A 21,338-nucleotide genomic window follows, 5' to 3' on the forward strand; every position below is an offset into this window, starting at 1 on the left:
ACACTTCAGGAAAATATCCGCTGTTTCCTTGAAGTCACAGAAGCTGTGGTGGCTGGCTCAGCTACTCTCCTGAAACACTGCATAGCACTATTTTAGAGCTGTGCCTTTCTCTGCTTAAGTTATGTCTTCTCAAATACTACAGTTCTAGAGTTCAACAAATAAAGGAATTTGTTTCAAAAGTTGGGATTTCTAGTAGTTAAATTTTATTCATTGTGTTTCAAGGGGAAAAAAGTCATGTGTCTATATATGTACACATGATTAAATTGAATGTGTATGCTTCATGAAGACAGTTGTGCTTAGCTTAGCCTTGATTCCCCAGAATTCAATCTGTTGAGCTCAGGAGTATTTTAACAGCTACTGCAACTACAAGACTTTCTTCCCACAGGATAAGTCTTTATCTTTGTTCTAAAACAAGGAGCAAACACATGAGCATAGAGGTGATAATTCACCAAGTATAATCTCTCTTCATTTTGAATGGGATTTTATTTCATTTACTAAATCAATTGGATATCAAAGAACATTTTCTTGGGAGGAAGAATCCTAAAATTATAATTAAGGAGATGATGTCATAAAATGAAAAGGCTAAATTAAATAGCATTTTAGGCACCTTTGATAAAAATAAGATGTCTTACAAAAGTCAAGGGCATGAGATTTATTTTCATCATAAAGAAGGAAACAGAAAGCACCAAGATAAAGGAATAGAACAGCAACTGAAAAATGGGAAAGATTTATCATCTGAAAGCATACTAACAAGATTAAAACAAGCCAGAATGGAGGGTAGCATAAGAAAACCGATAACTACATATTATAGCACCTGAGATTGATTTGAAATCCCTGCTGTCTGTCATTCCCTACATTTCTAAGGAACATTTTACCTGGGAAACATTTCTTTTTACCAAATACATAGACTTCAAGAAAATAACAAGCCCAAGAGAGAGCACTACTGCACGAACAGCCTGCTTTTTCTGTTTTCCCCCACTAGAACATTCACATAAAACTATGGTCAAAAACTTAAGAAAAGTAACATCGCCCATCAACAAAGTCAACAAGCCTCTGGTTTTAGTTGGATCAGTACTTTTCATGCCCATATCTCCCCGATTAAAAACAGATAAAGTTACTTACTTTTAAAATAAATGTAGGACAAATAATGCTACCTTGAAGTTAAAGAAATTAAGGTCAATCTACTCTATGAATTAGTGAAGATGATGTTAATTTAAAATTAAAAGGGTGGAAGAAAACAGCATTGCATTGAGTTTGGGATTAAAACAGTGGAATCTTCTTTGACGTTCAAATTCTCATGTTCCACTTGAGGATTATGACCAAGTAAAGAATTGCCCAGTTGAAACAGGAGAAGCGACATTACAAAGACGTTGATTGGCTGTGAAGTTGCACGTCAATTCCCTCAACAACCCTAACCAACGTTTCCTGGCTCTGGTCACATGTGCTTTCCAGGTCTGTTTTTTCTGGAGGGCAAAACGTGTGTAGTTTTGAGATATCTGTGGGTGGGCAGTTTTTTTCTATGTGACTGTACATGTTAGACACCGACTTCTCCAGTTCTGCTAGGTTTTTCACATGTCTGAGGACCCCCTTTGGGTGTTTGTGAGGTTCCACGTCACACAGCGGTTTGGATGCTGGTGGCTGTGTCGTAGGAGATTTAGTTTCTCTGGCGTGTGCGACACTGGCAGTGCATTTAACAGCTGGTATACAAATGCTGTCCGTGGGAGGAACTGGGGTTGAAGGAGGCAGTGGGCAGAGACGTGGAGCTGGCGGTCGAGGAAGAGGAGGGAGCGATGGTGGTGGAGGTAGAGAAGACGTACGGGGAGTAGATGTGGGGAGAGAAAATGTAAGAAGCTGGGGAGGAGGAGGGTTAGGAGGAGAGAGGGGAAGAGGGAAAGTGCTAAAGGCAACAGGAGGTCGAGGAAGGGGAGGCCGTGGAAGGGAAGCAGGGATGTTAGGTGGATGGGGAAGGTTTTCAAAGGAGTTCCTTTTTGTTTCTGGGTCTAACATACAAGTGGGGGTCTCTCTCTTAAAGCCTAGAGAATTTAAAACACAGGGTCTCGGAGGAGGAAGTTCCAAGGTGCAGTCAGGAGGAGAAGCGACAACATTCGGTTCTGACCGGAGTTCCACAGCTCTTGAAATGGTTGGCAGAGTTGAGAAGGAAAAGTGAGACCAGGAAGAAGAAAAGGAGGAGCCGGAAGAAAGAGATTTCAGCTGCTCTGTTTGCTGTATGAGTAGGGCGTCTCTATGTCCCCTTTCTTTCTCTGACCCGTGGGCATCTTCGGTGGTGAGCAGTGCATGGCTGCTACCTCTCTGACTTGGGTGGGGCCCAGTGCTTTCGCATTCAGCTTTCTGCCTGGTGATCTGCCACTCCACCAGGTCAATGGTCTCTGGTCTGTTGGGAGCTTTCCACATCAGCCTCCTAGGAAAACTCACAGACTGATTCCACATCCTCTGAATCTTTTCTCTTGGGCCCCTCAGCGACTGACTCTTAACTTGGGTTCTGGGTGAAAACAGCTCTTTAAAATCTGCTTTTGGTGAAAGGTCAGAATTGGTTGACCTTTGGCCTATACTTTCCATATAAAAGGGATTATGGGTACTTAAATCATCCTCATCAGGAAGAAATGAGAACGTCCTTGCTGGATGAGGCTGGCTGTCCTTAAGTGGTCCCTCTACATGAGCCGGCTCATGAGACTCAGTGGTACTGGAAGAAAAGGCCATCCCATCGTGATGACTGGTCCTGTCTTCTGGGACTGAGTTATTTCCCCTGCTTTGTTCAAAATGGTAGAGAAGGAAAAGACTTGAAAGAGAAGAAGGAGACAAGTTGTGAAATAGCTTTCATAAGAAAGGTGTTCTCACGGCTATCACTCTATTTTATAATACAAAGGCCTAACAATGCTACATCACTGAGGTAGAACATCATCACTTTCAAGATCCTAGTCTAGAAAAGACAGGGTAGGGCCATCCAGAGTGGGGAGAGGGATGAGAAGTTTTCATTTAAATATCAATCTCTAGACTGCCCCCCCACCATGAGTTTGATATAGCAAAATATCTGGTTCCATATCTAACAATTTGCTCCTGTATAAACCATAGTTTTGGAGAGTGTGGACAGGCACCTCAGTTTTTTGTGTACCCCACCAAAAAACCTCAGCTTTGATTTTGCATCCCACCTTGCTCAGAGACCACTGTTATGCATGGGGTCTTGGCAGTATCTCAGTTAGCAATTGTCCATTACATTGTATCACAGTAACTCTGGGAGCTAAATATAGCCTCCGATATAAAACAAAATTTGTAAGACAATACAGAAAGGGATAACTCCTGTCCCAGTTTAGAATGACAGTTTCCAAAGACAGGATGGAAAGTCCTCAGAGAGTCCAAAGGTCATAGCTGAGACATCAACTTCATGATACAATCCTGAACTAAAATGGTTTCTTCCCATTTAAATTCTATGCTTAATTATTTTAAAATACAGAAAATACAAAAGGGGAATTTACATTTTCTGCAGATATAATGTGGGTCAAATTTTAGTCAAGATTCCCCTTAATGAAAATATTTATGTTAAAATAACATGGGTTTTGGTATCACTGTATGGTTTGCTCATGCATGAATACAGAGCAAGTGCCACAAGTAGGTGTGCATTCTAACTAAAGTTAAAAACATCTCAGAGCACTAATCCAAGGCCTGAACTACAAGCATTGGGACCTTCCTTCTGAAAGGCTAGGTAACATGTACTTTACGTAGCCCCTGATTAAGTTTGCCCTCAAGCTAAAGCATAACAGCAAATTAATTTTGTCAGTTGTTTAGTGTTTGACAATAAAACATATATAGGTATATATTTTAATATAAAGTAAAATATAAATATTTTGAAAAAGCAATAGTTATTTGGAATGGAGTAATAGATTAGGCAATAAAATGACATGTAAGTTTGAAATTTGATGACAAAAACAGGCATACTCACAATGGGCCCTGATTATCAGCCAATCTGAGTAATTTAGAAAGTATGGACAACTGGACCAAAATCAGACAACAAGGACTTTTGTCTTTCCTACCCTTGGAAAGCTATTTTAAAAGCACATCAGATACCATTTAACTTGATATTATATAGCCATTAGTTTTGGAAGAAGTGATCTATGTCATCATAGATGACACCTATAATCAAAAGAACTCTGTATCTGAAGTAAGGATGAAGATACTTTTGAAACCTTCCCTGGTGTCTATGAGCACTGTCACATCAGCAGGAAACTAGGCAGAGAGGATGAAATAATTTCCTTTTAAACACAAACGCCTACATCATGACAGATGAGGACCAGTGTGCAGACAATAATACTGCTCAATCCATCCCCTGCATCTACTTTCTAGCAGCCTTTTATTAGAATGATATTATTTACTTACTTATGCCTATGTGTCCACAGGTGAGAAAGAGAAAACATGTGGCAGGGGAAAAAAGTTTTAGCTGTCATTAATTTGAGGCGATTATGCAATACTCACAGACACTTGCTTTAAACAATACACACATCCAAGAGAGAAAAATGCATGTTTTAAAATTTTTTTCTTTCCATTTATTCATGAGAATAATATCTAATAATGTTTCAGATAAAACCTTGTGGCATTGAATCCAGTGTCTTATCCTGTAGGATTTTTATCTAACAATCTGTTTGCTGTTGATATGTAGAATTTATCTTTGTGAAACATGGGTTATCTTAATCATGAAACAGAAATTTTCAATAATACCAAGAATCATGACTGTGTCTTAACTTTAAAAACTGGTTAGTGTACACTATATTAGGTAGATGGTATTGGGTTTGGGGAAGAAAGAAAATGTATCAAGTACTAGATGAGTATTGTTATAGAGTGTTAAATTTACATGAAGTTATTAATTACTATGTGAAGATTTGTTTTTTTCCAAAATTGTTTTTTTTCTTTAAAAAAAATAATTGGTAATAATTCCCTTGGAGCTGGTTTATTTTGTAGCTTGCTACAATCCTTATAAAAAACATTTTCATTGAAAAATGAAGCATTTCTAAAAATGAGATAAGGTTCAGAGTTAAAATGTTTCAGTACATAATTGAAAAATCTATTGCAATTCTTCTAGTGCAAATAGCCCTTAAAGACTGTGAGCTGAAATTTACCCTCCCCAAACTCCACTGACTGCAGATACTGCTGCATTCAACCTGCCTTTGTAAAAGTGGATCAGCTATTGTTCGCATATGTAAATCATGCCAACTTCACACTAAGGCTTTTTTTTTTTTTAATCTGAACATTGTGGCTGGGGAGCTGCTCAGTATAATCAGAGAATCAACTCATGTTGGCTCAATTCCTACTTCACCAGTAATTCAATGAGGGTGATAATTGTAGACTATGAAAGAGGTGGAAACACACACTTAAGGAATGAATCCTGTGTGCAAATAGAATGCTGTGCTGTAAATTTTGCTTTAACTTCATCGTACATAGGATGTATATACTGCCTATTAGATCTTATGTATTACTTATATTTATACAACACTAAAGTGGCACCCATATACATTTTACAACTTCATGTATACTATTACTAATACTGCATATACTATTCATGCATCTGTCTAAACTGGTTTTTCCAGTAGAAGTAATTTTCATGATTTTTGAGACTTGCTGTACTATTGTGAGTAAATGCTAGAAACATAAAAGATACATGGTTTTAGTCACTAATAATGAAGTTTCCTGAGTTTAGCTCTCTTCCAAATTGTATAGCATACTTGGTTGCTTATCATGCCCCAAGGTAGTTAGTTGCTCTTAAAATTTCATAATAAATACAAGTTAAATCACGTCAGACTGTGTGGGTTGGATCATTTGACAGAAACAGTTGTGAAGTTTCAGGCATACATTAACAAGTTCTGTCAAAATGTCTGGCTTAAAATTGCTTAAAATTCAATAGGGCAGAGGTGGTGACCACAGCTGCCTCTGAGCAGTACAGTGAGCAGACTGTTCAGGGCACACTGTGCCATCGAATAGTTCAGATTGAAGTTTTCCTTCATATAATATCCTACAACAGCATCTTAAGAATGTCTGATTTTAAATTACAGAATTTGGTTGTGATTGCCAAATTGGAGGGTTTTTTTTTTTGTTGTTTTTTTCTCCCTCATCTCAATCCAAGAATTACCATCTTACCATTTGGATTTACTAAAATCTCCTACCTGGTTGCTTTTTTGAAATCTATAATTTTGTTCAGGGAATCGTCCCAATATCATCAAGATTGGGAGATTAAATATAATGTCCAAACTCCATTCTGCAGTTGTGTCCTAACATGGATATCGCTTTTTTACAAAATATATGTTTTTCTGTAATTTTCTTATTTTTTTCCTCTTGATCTGTTTGCCTTTTATTTTTGGCTACAGTTTTCCAACTTAACTTTTCAACTATTTTTGACTTAATAATAAATGGTAGCGTGTAAGTGTAATAGACTTACAGCTGCATTTCTATACAGGCTTGGAACTAACTTCACTCAGAGCATCCACCTCACCCCAAAGCAGCCATTATTCCCCTCTGTTACTCACATGGCGCTCTCTCCCAGCTCCTCATAGAGATGTGCCCCTGGGGGTGGTGGCGGTGGGGGTGCGGCAGGTACAGGGGCTGCAGGCTTGGCAGCAGGCATGGCAGACTGGATTCTTGCTGTCTTGGTGCACTCAGCCTGGCGTCTTGAGTAGAGTAAGGGTGTCTTGTGAAACTCAGTTTAGAAACCACAAACTATCAACAGGCTATTGTTTTAATAACGAGGTCTGATATCAGCGGGACCCACTTAAATTATTTACAAATATTTGAACTAATAAACTGATATAACAGAACAGCCTCATGGTCAATATGTAAACAGCTGCTCCTTGAATAAACAATAGAATTCACAGAAATATTTTCAAATTAAGTTGATTTCTACTAATGTCCATGATACAGGTGTTAGAGGTGATCTGTGGTTTTAAGTGTCACAGACAGTATTCAATGTCTTTCTTAAAATTGTAGAAATGATTAGAACACCCCTTACCTTTCATGTTACTGTTATAACAAAGGGTCTAAAATCAGCTTACACACACACACACACACACACACACACACACACACACACACACACACCTCAAAATCTTAAGCTCAAATAAGTGCTAAGAAAATAACGCACAGTTCAGGATGGTATGGCTACTTGATCAATAGGATCTGTGATTTCTCATTTTCTATTACATAAATTCATGTGCAAAAATATTCATAATTATACTTACACTTTAAACCTGTTTTTGGAAAGCAGTGTGTAAGAAGAAGAGAGAGTGGCATTAGAAATACTGTACTCATGGCTTTATAATGTGATTTGCTGTAAATTATGAACAATTTACTGATTAATCTCATAATGTCACAGTAGCAGGGAAAGGAAGGACTTTAATTTGATGAGTGAATTAGAAGAGACTTATAAGTTATTAAAACATTTACCACAAAGAAAGAACTAGGTAAACTGAAGGGAGTAAGAAAAACTGTATTAAAACACAGATCTGTGAGTTTCAATTCTCAGAAGAAAATGGAAACTTGAGGATGACCTGATATTTATAAAAACTTGTTTGTTTAGACCATTGGAGGAATATTGATTTTATTGATGTCAGAATATGATACACTCCTTTGAGGAATAGTTGAATGAAATAGAGAATTATTCCACAGAATAAATGTGGAAATTAACACTAGATTGATGTCTGAGTGATTTTTTTCAATACTGTTTATGAGGAACTTCAGATTTAATATAATAATCAATTGGCTAAGAAAACATTAATCTTAGCTTGTATCAACCCAAATGTTATATTTGCAGTTTCAGATGACCTTTGTTATGAAATTATCCATTTAACATCTTCACTTGGAATATTTCAAGTTTGAACTAACTCATTGTATTCAATTTAATAGAGAATGATTTAGTGATTGAAAAAAAGGTGTGATGACCTAGTTTTGTGTGTCAACTTGACACCCCTGGGAAGAGGGAAACTCATTGAGGAATTGCTTCTATCAAACTGACTTGTGGGTGCTCTGTTATTTTATTTTTTCAGCTTCTCACAAGTTAGCAACATTTGGGAAGAAAGAACCTCAATTGGAAAATGCTTCCATCAGATTGCACATAGGTAAGTCTACGGGACGTTTTCTTGATTAATGAGGGAGAGCTCAGCTCCTGGTGTACGGTGACATTCCTGAGAATGTATGCTTGACTGTCTAAGAAAGACAGCAGCCTGGAAGCAAGCAAGTAGGCAGAATTCCTCCATTGCCTCTGCTTCAGGTCCTGCCTCCAGGTTCCTCTCTTGGATTTCAGTCCTGGCTTCCCTTGGTTATGGATTATGACCTATAAACCAAATCATCTCTTTTTTCCCCAAGTTGGTGTTGATCAGTGTTTTATCACAGCAAAGAAAAGTAAATTAGTAGAGAAAGGTTTCAGTGTAAGAATACATTAGGAACATCTTAATGCTTCCCTGTAGGTATTTTAAATAATGAATAGCTTAGCTTTTCTACCATTTATTTTATAGTGTTTGTTATGTCAAGTATGTATAAAATTTATTGCAGTTGTCCACTATTTACTTTTTGTGGCACCCTAAGGGCTACTTCTCCTTTCAATCAACTCTTCATTTTTTTTTTTAATGGCTGTCAGCCGGGACATATTACTAATTTCTCATACCTGGTATTAGGTCCAATGTATTCCTTGCTTACTTCAGTTGCAGATACTTTAAATACTTAAACTCCTTGACTGCTTCATAGATATTAAATAGTTTTCACATATAGATAATCCAAAACAAGCGTAGTTTACTGTAGTAAGAGAAAAGACTAACTCTATCCAGCCATTGCATTTATGACAAGCTGTACTCTAGCAAGGGTGACGGGAAGAGAGAAGCCACGTCAAAGGCCACAGGTGTGGTGTTGAGAGTACCGCGATTTTGCTAACACTGAATTGTCTTCATAATGGAAAACGTAACTATAAGGAATAAAAGAAACAAAAAATAAAATGAAACGACGGATCAGCTAACATGACCGTATCTGGCCAGGTTAGAGACCCTGCAATCTTTTCCATGAAACTGGGCGAGGAGGGACTCTGCTATCATCTCATACTGCTTTTTCTCTAGGGGATGTTCTCGGGAGCTTTTGACCCACAGAAGTGAACGCACAAAGCCAGGAAGAAAATAGTCCTGTGAGCAAAGACTTTTTAGCAGCAAAGGACACTAAGAAATGTATATAGTCTGCAGTGTTGCGCTTGAGGAAGGCACTTTGGTACAAGTGGGAAAACAGTGACGGAACAGTTACACCATCAACACTTTGCACCACAAAAGCTACTTTCCCAGGTAGCTTCCTGAATACCTTCCTGAGAATATCCGCTTAGCGTCCCCCATACTCACTGTCGGTAGCTCACTAAGACAACCAAGATGGCTGGGATGCAGCAGAGGATGATGATGAAGGCCAAGGCCAGCAAGGCTCCTTCTGTGTACCCTAAGCTTTCTCCTCGCTTCTTGATGCTCGTCACGGCCTCAGGAGTCCGGATCTCCAGAATGCGGCCTCCTTCCCCATAATAAGGCTGGAAGTCTTTATTGATATCAAGCAGTTTGCCGTCCAGGAATCTTGATGGTGAGACAAATGGGAAAACTCATTAGGTTAGAGGAGCGGAGTCAATTCAAAATTAAAATTTATCTTCGAAGTCTTTTGATATTTTGAATTTAGAAAGCAAACTGCCTGTGAGGGTTAGTAGTATTAACTCCAGACCTGGGAAGCAAGCACACCTGTGAGGGATTGTCTAGGTAAAGGTTAGCCTCTGAGAGTGTCTGTAAGGGACTGTCTTGATTACATTGGGAAGGGAAGACCTGCCCACGGTGGGTGGCACTGTTCTTTAGACCTGGGATACTGGATGATACAAAGGGAGATAGTGAACACAGCACTTGTGTGTTGGTTACTCTTCCGACTGTGGATGCACTCTTCACATCCGGCTTCTGTGACTACAATCACAGAGGGTCTATAATTTGATCTTGTGAGCCAAGTAAACTTTCCCCACCCTTATGTTGATTTTATCAGAGTTACTTTATCATAGCAACAAGAAGGGAAACTGCTGATCATGAGTTTACACTATTGATCCCAAAAGGCAAAAGGAAGGATTGTGAACACTGTCACAGTAAATACATATTAAAGTTTAGGGAGATCAACAGGTTTATCCTTATTCATGACAGGATACACAGGAAGAGTGTGAAGTTATGTTTTTATATGCCAATTAAACAAAGAAAAATACAAGCTGAGTATAGTGGCATACAGTGGTAATCCCACCCCCAATCTACTCCCCCTCCATCTCTGATCAGGAAAGAGCAAGTATCCCATGGATATCAATAACACATGGCATATCAAGTTGCAGTAAGACTTAGCACCTCCCCATGCATTAAAGCTGTGCAAGGCGACCAAGAGAAATGGGGTCCCAAACATCTGTAAAAGAGTTGGAGACAGCCCCTGTTCCCACTGTTAGAAGTCCCACAAGAGAACCAAACTACACAGCTGTAACACACACAGAGTGCCCAGGTCAGGCCCATGCAGGCTCCGTGGTGGTCAGTTCAGTCTCTGTGAGCCCCGATGAGTCCAGGCCAGTTGATTCTGTGAGCCTTCTTGTGGTTCCCCTGACCCCTCTGGTTCCCACAATCCCCTCTCCTCCTCTTCTGTCAGATTCCCCTAACTCCACCCAATGTTTGGTCATGGGTCTGCATCCATTTCCATCAGTTGTTGGACAGTACCCCTCTGATGGCAATTGGGTCAGACACCAATTTGGTCACAGGAGATGGCCAGTTTGTTTATATGGTGGATTGCATTGACAAAATCTTCAAATGTTGAACTATTCTTGCATCTCTGCAATGAAGCCTACTCGGTCATGGTGGATGATCTTTTTGATGTGTTCTTGAATTCAGTTTGCAAGTATTTTATTGAGTATTTTTGTATCTACATTCATGAATGAAATTGGTCTGTAATTCTTTTTCTTTGCTGAGTCTTCACTGGGACCTCACAGAGAGAATTTGGCAATGTTCCTACTGTTTATATTGTGTGGAATAATTTGAGGAGTAATAGTATTAACTCTTCTTTGAATAGAAGAAGAATTCTAGCCTGGTAGAATTTTGCATTAAAACCATCTGGCCCTGGGCTTTTTTGGTTGGGAGAATTTTAATTTCCTTAGGGGTTATCAGTCTATTTAAATTGTTAATCTGATCTTGATTCAATTTTGGGAGTGGTATGTATCAAACTTGTCAATTTCTTTTAGATTTTCCAATTTTGCAGCATACAGGTCTTTGGAGTATGACCTAATGATTCTCTGGATTTCCTCATTGTCTGTTGTTATGTCCCCCCTTTCATTTCTGATTTTGTTGATTTGGATATTCTCATTCTGCCTCTTTATTAGTTTGGATAAGGTTTGTCTATTTTGTTGATTTTCTCAAAGAACCAACTCTTTGTTTCATTGATTCTTTGTATTGTTCTCTTTGTTTCTATTTTTTTTTATTTCAGCCCTCAATTTAATTATTTCCTGGCATCTAGTTCTCCCAGGTGAGTTTGCTTTTTTTTTTTTTTTTTTTTTTTTTTTTTTGTTTGTTTTAGAGCTTTCAGGTGTGCTGTTAGGTCGCTAGTATGAGATCTCTCCAAATTCTTCATGAAGGCACTAAGTGCTATAAACTTTCCTCTTAGAACTGCTTTCATTGTGTCCCATAAGTTTGGGTATATCATGCATTCATTTTCACTGAATTCTAGGAAGTCTTAACTTTTTTCTGTATTTCTTCCTTGGCCCAGGGGTAACTCAGTAGAAAGTTGTTCACTTTCCATGAGTTTGTTGGCTTTCTGTTGTTGAAACCATGGTGTTCTGATAAGATATAGGGGGTCATTTCATTAAATTTTACTTTTATCTGTTGAGACTTGCTTTGGGGCTGAGTATATGGTCAATTTTGGAGAAGGTTCCATGAGGTTCTGAGAAGAAGGTATATTCTTTTGTGTTTTGGTGAACTGTTCTGAAGATATCTGTAAGGCCCATTTGAGTCATAATGTCTGTTAGTTCTGTTATTTCTGTTTAGTTTCTGTCTGGATGACCTGTCCATTGATGAGAGTGGGGTGTTAAAGTCTCTCACTATTATTGTGTAGGGTTCAATATCTGATTTAAGCTTTAGTAATATTACTTTTACAAATGTGAGTGCCTTTTCATTTGGGACATACATGTTCAGAATTGAGACATCATCTTGATGGATTTTTCCTTTGGTGAATATAAAATGCCCTTCTCCATCTCTTTTGATTAATTTTGGTTGGAAGTCTATTTTGTTAGATACTAGGATAGCTACACCGGCTTGCGTCTTTGGTCCATTTGATTGGAAAATCTTTTTTCCAGCCCTTTACTCTGAGGTACTGTCTATCTTTGATGATGAGGTGTGTTTCTTGTATACAGTAGAATGATGGATCCTGTTCTCATATCCAACCTGTTATTAGCCTGAGTCTTTTTATTGGCAGGTTGGGTCTATTGATATTGAGGGATATTAATGACCAATGATTGTTAATTCCTGTTATGTTGTTGTTGGTAGTGTGTGTGTGTGCGCGTGCGTATGCATATGTGTGTGTGTGTGTGTGTGTGTGTGTGTGTGTGTGTGTGTGTATTTCCCTTCTTTGGGTTTTGCTGGTGTGAGATTATCTATTGCCTCTGTTTTTGTGGGTGTAGTTAACTTCCTAGGGTTGGAGTTTTCCTTCTAGTACCTTTTGTAGGGCTAGGTTTGTGAGTAGATATTGTTTAAATTTGACATTGTCATGTAATATCTTGTTTTCTCCATCTATGGTGATCGACAGTTTTCCAGGGTATAGTAGTCTGGGCTGGCATCCATGGTCTCCTATAGTTTGTAAGACATCAGTCAGCCATGGTTTTTCTGGATTTTAGGGTCTCTGTCGAGAAGTTGGCTGTAATTCTAATAGGGCTGCCTTTATATGTTATTTGGCCTTTATTTCTTTGCTGCTTTTAAATTTTTTCTTTGTTCTGTATGTTTAATGTTTTGATTATTGTGGTGAAGGAATTTTCTTTTCTTTTCTTTTTTTTTTTTTTTTTTTTTTTTTTTTGGTTTTTTCGAGACAGGGTTTCTCTGTGTAGCTTTGCGCCTTTCCTGGAACTCGCTTTGGAGACCAGGCTGGCCTCGAACTCACAGAGATCCGCCTGGCTCTGCCTCCCGAGTGCTGGGATTAAAGGCGTGCGCCACCACCGCCCGGCGAATTTTCTTTTCTGATCCAATCAATTTGGTGTTCTGTAAGCTTCTTGTACCTTTATAGGCATGTCCTAGCTAGGTTGGGAAAATTTTCTTCTATGATTTTGTTAAATATATTCTCTGAGTTGTTGAGCTGGGTTTCTTCTCCTTCTTCTATTCCTATTATTCTCATGTTTGGTCTTTTCATAGTGTTCCAGATTTCCTGAATGTTTTGTGCTAGAAAGTTTTTAGGTTTAACACTTTCTTTGACGGATGAATCTACTTCCTTTATTGCGTCTTCAATGCCCGAGATTCTCTCTTCCACCTCTTGTATTCTGTTGGTGATGCTTGCATCTGTATTTCTGTTTGCCTGCCCAGATTCTCCATTTCCAGGATCCCTCCCTTTGTATTTTCGTTATTGCTTCTATTTCCATGTTCAGGTCTGGAACAGTTTCCTTTATCTGTTTGCTTGTTTGTTTTTCTTGGCTTGCTTTTAGGAATTTATTAATTTCTTCCATTTTTTTATTTGTCCCCCCCCCCCCAATTTCTTTAAGGGATTTGTTTATATCCTCTTTAAGGGCCTCTATCATCTCCATAAAGTCATGTTTAAGGTCATTTTCTTGTGTTTCAGCTGTGTTGGCTTGTTCAGGTCTCGCTGTTGTAGGATAGTTGGGCTGTGGTGATACCGTATTGGTTTCTAATATTGATTGTGTCCTTACACTGGCATTTAGGCAGTGGAGTGGTCTAGGTGTTGATTCTTGCATTTGTCTTTTCAGATGGGTACTTTGTTCCTTGATTTCTCATTCCTTTCTGGTCTTCTGGCCTAAATGGCCAAAGGTTCTGGTGACTAGCATGCCTTCAGGTGCATTAGGATGTCCCTTCTAGGGTTTGGGGGAGGGGGGTTCCTAGATCCTACATGGCCTCTGGTAAAGCTGAAGTCTTCCCAAAGTTGTAGAGCAGGATATGGAGCCCAGAGAAGGGGTGGCAAACTGGGGACCTTAGATCTGGTCTTGCCTCTGGGGTCCCTAGGACCAGCCTGGCCTCTGGTACAGCTGCCAACGCTGGGGTCCCTGTATCCTGTCTGTGCTCCAGTAAAGCTAGTCTCTTTTTGACGTTGTAGACCTGGGGTCCCTAGTTCATCCTGGCCTCTGGTAAAGCAGAAGTCTTCTTCCAAAGTTGTAGACCAGGATATGGAGCCATGGGCAGGGTAGGGTGTGTATGTGCAGTCTGGGGTTGCTGGGGGCAGCCTTTAAAGGGGCTTTGTGTGTGATGGGCAGTGTCTTACCTGGGGTTCCTAGGACCAGCCTGGCCTCCCATAGGCTGCCAGGGCTGTGGGCCCTAATATGGAGCCCAGGGGAGGGGATGCAGCTCTGGGGTTATTGGGTGGGTTTCACAGAATGTAAGCTGGTGGTAGGCGGTGTCTTACCTGTGGTCCCTCGATCCTGCCTGGCCTCTGATAAAGACTTCTTCCAAAGTAGTAGGCCAGGATACGGGGCCCAGGGGATGGGGTGCAGTCTAGGGCTGTTGGACAAGCTTAAAGAGATTTAGACACGGTGGGAGGTGTCTTTCCTGAGGTCCCTAGGACCACGCTGGCCTCTAGTAAAGCTGCCAGCCTGTGGGCCCTACTGTGGAGCCCAGGGGTGAGGGTGCAGTCTGGATGCTACCTATTATTTTAACTAAAAAGTTCTACAATATGATATAAAAGAATTAAAATGCTTGTGTCTGTCCTATATCTCCTCTCTATTTTCTTTCTCATATATTAATATAAAAATATATTTTAAGATATATAATATATACTGTATTTTATAATTACATATAATTATATAGAAATTAATAATTATATAGAATTATATAGAACACAATTATATACTATATAAACATGCTCATGATATATAGTATATAATAATAAAATATAGTAATATTTATTTATATATCTATATCTTAATGGGGGTTCATAGCCAGAGACAGATATTATGCCCAGGGCTCTGGTAATAAATTTGCTGATTATTATTACTAGCTGATTATTATTACTTGTTTTCTTTCCTATCTTTGGACCAAAGAACCAACATCCTCAGATTCTTAGAAACTGAGAGAATAACCTGTCCTTGGCTGGGTGTTAAGCAACAATTATAGTATCTTGTTATAATTTTTAAGGCTTAATTTCCATTCCTATAGTTTTAATGTCAATAACTGCATTTTTAGTCTTGGGCTGTGAGTGTTTGTGTTTAGAAATAAGTTATAAAATGTTTATGAAAAATTCATAGGTTTTAAAAGGCTAGTGTTTCTCAGATAGTAGCTTTGGAAAATTCTAAATGCCAGATTTTATCTCTTCAAAAAATTATTTTTGTTTTCCATATCTTTTGTGGTTTGCACTCAGATATTTTATTTTAAATTGCTCATGAATGCAGTTGAAATCACACCCCAATCATTTTAGTCTTTTACACCATTTAACATCTGTAAGACACAGATGTACTTTTTCTAAAATCCTGAAATTTATTATCAAAATCAGAACAAATTTATATAGAAAAGGAGACTGATAGATAAAAAACTATGGAAAGATGTATTAAGAACAACTGTCAGAAAGAATGTATGCACCACCCTGAAAGTCTAGATCAGATTAGGAATTGTGTTTACAAAGGACTTCGTTTTAATTTCTTCCCGACAATGTTCAGGACACTAGGTGTCGCTAAAGTCCAGCAAAAATCTGGATACCGCCTCAGAATTAGAGTAGATTCACAGCCAATGAAAACTATGTAATAACATTCTATTTCAGATTTTAGCCTTTCTCTCCTCTCCTCTTCTTCCTCCTCCTTGTCCTCCTCTTTCTCCCTTTCCCTCTTCATCCCCAACCCCTTTCCTTTCTCTGTGGATTCAGCTATCACATATAATATAGATCTACATGACAGTGATTTTCTCTTATCTAAGCCCTCCTGAGTCAGAAGGACATCAGACACTTTTTTTCCCTCTGTTACAATAGAGTTGTAAGAAGACACAGTTTCTTCCTAACCTTCAAACCTGCTGAAGTCATTGCCAGGCAACCATCTCTACGGTAGTCTGTTTTTCCCTCTTAGCCAGTGTCTTGCATCAGGAGTGTGAAGTGCCTATGACTTTCCTCTGGCTCCTGACTTTATCTGACTCCTGCTGCCCAGGTTTCTGACCTCAGTCCAGCCCATGCAGGACTTGGAAACTACGTGTGAGGATACTATACCTGCCTCTGATTTTACTTTTAACAACATCTCAGTAGCTTTTAAACTTCAATTATTCTTAAGTAAGAATTAGGTATAGATACTACTGTTACTGCATAGCTTACTATAATAAAATAAAAAAAACCCACTTACTTAAAAAGCTCATTTCTGTCGATGGCTCTGTTGGTCTGGGGGTCAATGGCATAGACAGTCAGGTCGCACTTGCTGTAGTCTTCTAGGGAGAAGGCATCTCCATGGCGACGGGCACCTATAGACTCTACCACAACCTTGGCACCAGGAATCTGCTCCTGAACATAGCGATCCAAAATCCTATATATAAAATAACATATAAATATGACATTCTGATGGATTTAGCAAGGATTAAAAAATGGTCTCAACCTGAAATGACATTTAGAAAATGACAGCTGGTTTCTGCTCATGGTTACTATGTGTGAACCATTGGAGAAAGTCTATACTAGGTTTCAGCATTCCACTCTCAATGATGTTGGAGGATGAATAGCTGCAAGAGGTCATCAACCATGTGCTGTTTAAGTCTCGAGTTCTGAATTTATGATATCATTTGAATGTTTGCCTGGCTCATGGGAAATGTCAGCTGTATTGTACACCCTGCTTTAAAGAAGCCACAGGACACTGGGACTCTCCACTCACGCTGCTGGTATCATAAATTGGCACCTCTACAGGAGTAGGTGACACTAGCAACATGCTACAGTGGAGGAATAGGACACCTGTTTTCCCAAGGATATAAAGATCCTCAGAACATGGCCACAATGGAAGAATGTAGACGTGTTTGGTGAGCTTACAAGATTATTCCTTGAATGTCTCAGAAGCTAGTTAGGATAAATATAAAAATTTAAAAGGGGTGTTTTCATCTTCTACAGAAAAATAAATAGTTGGTAGAAAAGAAAGAAATGATGTTAGTCATTAGATCATTTCTTAGAAATTATAACTTTTTCTAGTTCTGTGACTTGATCTTAGTTGAAAACACCCATTATTAACATTTGTTGTTTTCTATATTTCTATAAATAGGGATTTCTTTAAGAACTTCTTTATTATTAAAACATTATATCACTAACACTTGTAGAGAACATTAGAGTATATATTAAAGTCTTATATTTAAATGTAAATGTATTAACAATAACCATACATGTCAATTTCTTTTGAGATAGGGTCTCAGTACACAGCACAGGTTGACTTAAAACTCAATTCATAGAACATAGTCTTTTCGTGCAGAAACCCTTCTTTACCCCAAATACCTTCATTCTTACATCTTTTCAACATATTTTTCTCCAACTTATTGGTTCTCTTTCATTTTATGTTCTTTTATGTAACCGTGAGACATAGAGAGATTAACAAAAATTACCATCCTATTAAAGGAAATTTAAATCCCTATCTAACATAATGTAATAATATTGCCTTCATGCATATTATCACACTATGAGGCTTTGTATGTTCCCAGGAAAACCCCATAGAAAACACAAGACAGTAAAATATCTTTCATTCTCTGTAGAGTTCAGAGAATGATCTACTGTGGTCTTGCTTTTCATTTGGAGTGAGTGCAAACAGCGGATGGGGAGAAGCAAGAAGAGCACAGAGACAGCCAAAGATTCGATCTTAGTCAAGCCCCAAGGGTATGGGGGAGTTTTATAGGCACATAAAAGAGGAAATGTAGGGATTACATAACATATGATATTAAAACCTCTAGGGTCAAAGTTCAACCTACTTAAATCAATGAAATTCTCTTAAATTATTGATCTGTTCATAGTAGCACTTACAAATATTTTGGGTTTTTGTGCAAGCTTTATCTAAATATTATACAGTGGTTAAAAGTGCCAGACTGGCCTAACTGACCTCCTGGATGAGTGGTGACCACAGTTAGAGGCCTATCTAATGTGGATACAGGCCTTAAACAGGAGAACATTCGGCCCTCACCCTCCAAGGTTAACTAGATACCAAGGGACTGTGGGGGCATCTCTAAAACTGTCCTGTAACTCTGGGGTGTCACCTAGCCTATTGTTCATGGAGGCCATTGAGACTTCCTTGGGAAGACTCTTACCAGTATCTACAACATAGGAAATTTTCCTCAGTGCTTTCAAGTGGAGCTGCAGCCAAGCAAGACCCTCAACTCCTTCTCATTCAGACGGAACAACTGGTAAATGGAAACCTAAATGAGTCAGAGGCTCCCTCTAAGCCCCGCTCACCCCTGAGGATCAGATACACAACTGGCCGTAGTAGTGAAAAAGATGGTTAATTTTCTCCTCTACTTTCCTGACTTGAAATACCCAAAAAGAAAGTATAACCAAAGATTCAAATAATTGGTATGTTTCTATAACAACAGTCCAGGGGATTATGCTCCCTAAATATTAGACTTAAATCCATAAGATGTTATTTAGACAACTATTTCTCACTAATGATATTGATTAAAAGAATCCCAGATATAGGGTCCCATGACATTGCCTCAATTCAACACTGCAGCACCTACTTGCTACAAAAAAAAAAAAGATAGGTCTACTGTTACATAAACTTAAAAACCAAATGATGATTAAATGTATGCTTTCTCTTCTTCTCTAGAAGCCATCTGGGAGGGACCTCACACTGCGATTCTAGCGACTCCAAGAGTTTTCAAAGTACCTAAAGCAGATACTTGGCCCAACACTTTTGAATTCAGCCTTTGAAACTAAAGGCAAACAAGGAAGAACATAGGGGAGAGAGGTTTGCCAGCTGTTCAAGAGACTATTACGGTGATACTTGGTTTGTGATCTAACAAATAAAGCTTGCCTGGAAGATCAGAGTGCGGAGCTAAGCCACTAGTTAGCCACAGAGGCCAGGCAGTGGGGGCACACACCTTTAATCCCAGCACTAGGAAGGTGCTGACGGGGCAGAGAAAAGGAATATAAGGCCGGAGGAGATAGGAGTCACTCTCTTTCGGGCTGAGGATTCGGTAGAAGTTAAGAAGTCTAGTGGCTGGCTGCTCTGCTTCACTGATCTTTCAGCATTTACCCTGATATCTGGCTCCGGGTTTATATTAAGACCAATTAGGGTTCGTGCTACAGACTATAAGGGACTTGGATTGGACAATTAATGGACATTCTGTATCCTGGCTCCTCCTGGTTCCCTGCCTTGGAATTGTAATGTTAATGACTCTAGTCTTTACTTTTCCTTCACATCTCTACCTGGGCACTAGTCAAGAATTCCTTTCCTCCCTACACTGGGCTGTCATACAAATATAACCATGATGCATCTTTGAGGGACCCTAGATAGGCCCACTAGAGGGGGGACCCCAACTGCAATGTCTGAAAACTCCACCCAGCAGTATGAAGTCAGTAAGGTCAGTGTCCCAGTTCCTGGAATGGCACCTATGGTTACCTCTACAGAGAGGAGGATAAGAAGGACAGGAGAGAGACAAAGCATGCAGTTTAAGCACAGGGGCCTCGGCTCATGTCCTTGGCCATAAGATGAAAATGTCCTTGGTCTTGTCCTGGCTGGAGGCCAAAAACATCCAGGAGTTTAAAGAATGGACAGTCTTGGTCCTTACATTCCAGTTTGGCAAGTTGGCTGTGGGATCACCCCTTGGAATGGTGGGTATACCTTAGCTGTGCCAAAGAGAATGGAAGACTAAATAGCCCTTTAATGAGATGATGTAAAACTCTTTCCTAGAATTCCCGTCCTCTAAACACAGCAGTTGAGAGAACTTTGCAAGTCTGCTTGCTGTCCTGAATTCTCAGAAAAGCGTAACTCTCCATTTTCTCTTCTCTTCTAAGTATGTGCTTTCTTTAGTGCTCTGGGTTTCTCTTTATCTCTGAAGCCACCCCATCCCCCACACCACCTTGTGACTGGCTGCATATTGACCACATGGCTGGCCTCCACACAGGCTTAACTCAAACCACAAAGCATTTGTCCTTTTCTGTTCCATATGTCTCTTCCAGGAACTTGCTAAGATTTACAGTATTTTTTTTTCTTTAAACTCGAAAAAATTGTCCTTCACGTCCCTTTAGAGTCCATGCTTAATTTTTTTTTTTAATTAACAAGGCTAAGAACCCCAAGAGGGGACCCTGATATCACTAGTAAATGTGATTCTTCCAGGTTTCCTTCACAGGTACACCCACAGTATTCTTCTTGGAGAAACCCACAGTTATACCATGGGTGTGTCTTTCTGTGTGCCCCTCTCTTTTCACACTCATGGTTAAAGTCCCCACTCTATTTCATTAAACAAAACAAAAAACAAATCTTCAGTACAAAACCCATGCAAGCCAGGCATGGATGCACATGCCTGCAATCCTCAAATTTGGGAGGTGGAGGCAGGAGGATCAGAGGCTCAAGGTCTTCCCTGGACAATCTGGTCTATATGAGAACTGTCTCAAACAAAGTGTGCAGCCCACACTTCCTTGAATCTGGTTCCTGCTTTGGTCTCAATAGTGCTGGGATTATTGGTGTGTGCTACCATCCTGGTTAAATTTATCTGTAGATTTAATGCTCCTTTTGGGATATATCTTTAAAGTATTTGAGAGAGCAACATATTTGAAAATATTGGTACATCTAGAAATAACTTTGTTTCAAATATCAAACTGACCCACTTTCTGCTCTATTAAAAATGCATTGCCTTAAGAGTCCGGTGTGTGCTATTTTTGCCCTTATTACAAGAAAAATCAAGATCTTAACTTTGGAAGAAATTTGTTTAACAGTGCCTGCTAGGAGATGCTGCCAATTATAGTGAAATGTTTTGTTTGCTTGATTGATCTTAAACTTTTGTAGGCCAGATGCTTGATGCCTGTCTTGTTAGAGTACTGTTCTCTTTTACATTTATCTCACTCATTAGTTTCTTCACTTTTCCAGGTTCTTTCTAGTGAGACCCCCAATAACAAATAAAACATGGAAGACTCATGGAGAGGAGAAAGTTACTTTCCAAACACTGTGAATATCTGACTACAGTGGCCAGGGA

The 21,338-nt window shown here is 39.2% G+C and overlaps 1 protein-coding gene across 11 annotated transcripts in view; it reads right to left on the reverse strand.

Moving 5' to 3' along the window:
• Positions 1-21,338, reverse strand: part of Pcdh15 (protocadherin related 15) — a 1,435,070-nt gene that overhangs the window by 15,785 nt on the left and 1,397,947 nt on the right. For 4 of the 11 annotated variants that reach the window (XM_052744714.1, XM_052744713.1, XM_052744716.1 and 1 more), the window contains 4 exons: positions 16,535-16,711; positions 9,369-9,587; positions 6,528-6,668; positions 433-2,797 (listed from right to left, as the gene is read on the reverse strand). In XM_052744714.1, the coding sequence (XP_052600674.1) occupies positions 1,360-2,797; positions 6,528-6,668; positions 9,369-9,587; positions 16,535-16,711 (1,975 nt within the window). In that variant the 3' untranslated portion in view covers positions 433-1,359. Of the gene's footprint in view, positions 1-432; positions 2,798-4,389; positions 4,396-6,527; positions 6,669-9,368; positions 9,588-16,534; positions 16,712-21,338 lie in introns of those variants that run through there. The other 7 variants (XR_008219809.1, XM_052744717.1, XM_052744718.1 and 4 more) reach the window with 4 other exon arrangements.

This window comes from Peromyscus californicus, unplaced genomic scaffold (genome assembly GCF_007827085.1).
Source record: "Peromyscus californicus insignis strain IS unplaced genomic scaffold, ASM782708v3 Scaffold_19__1_contigs__length_69161282, whole genome shotgun sequence".
Taxonomy (NCBI): Eukaryota; Metazoa; Chordata; class Mammalia; order Rodentia; family Cricetidae; genus Peromyscus; species Peromyscus californicus.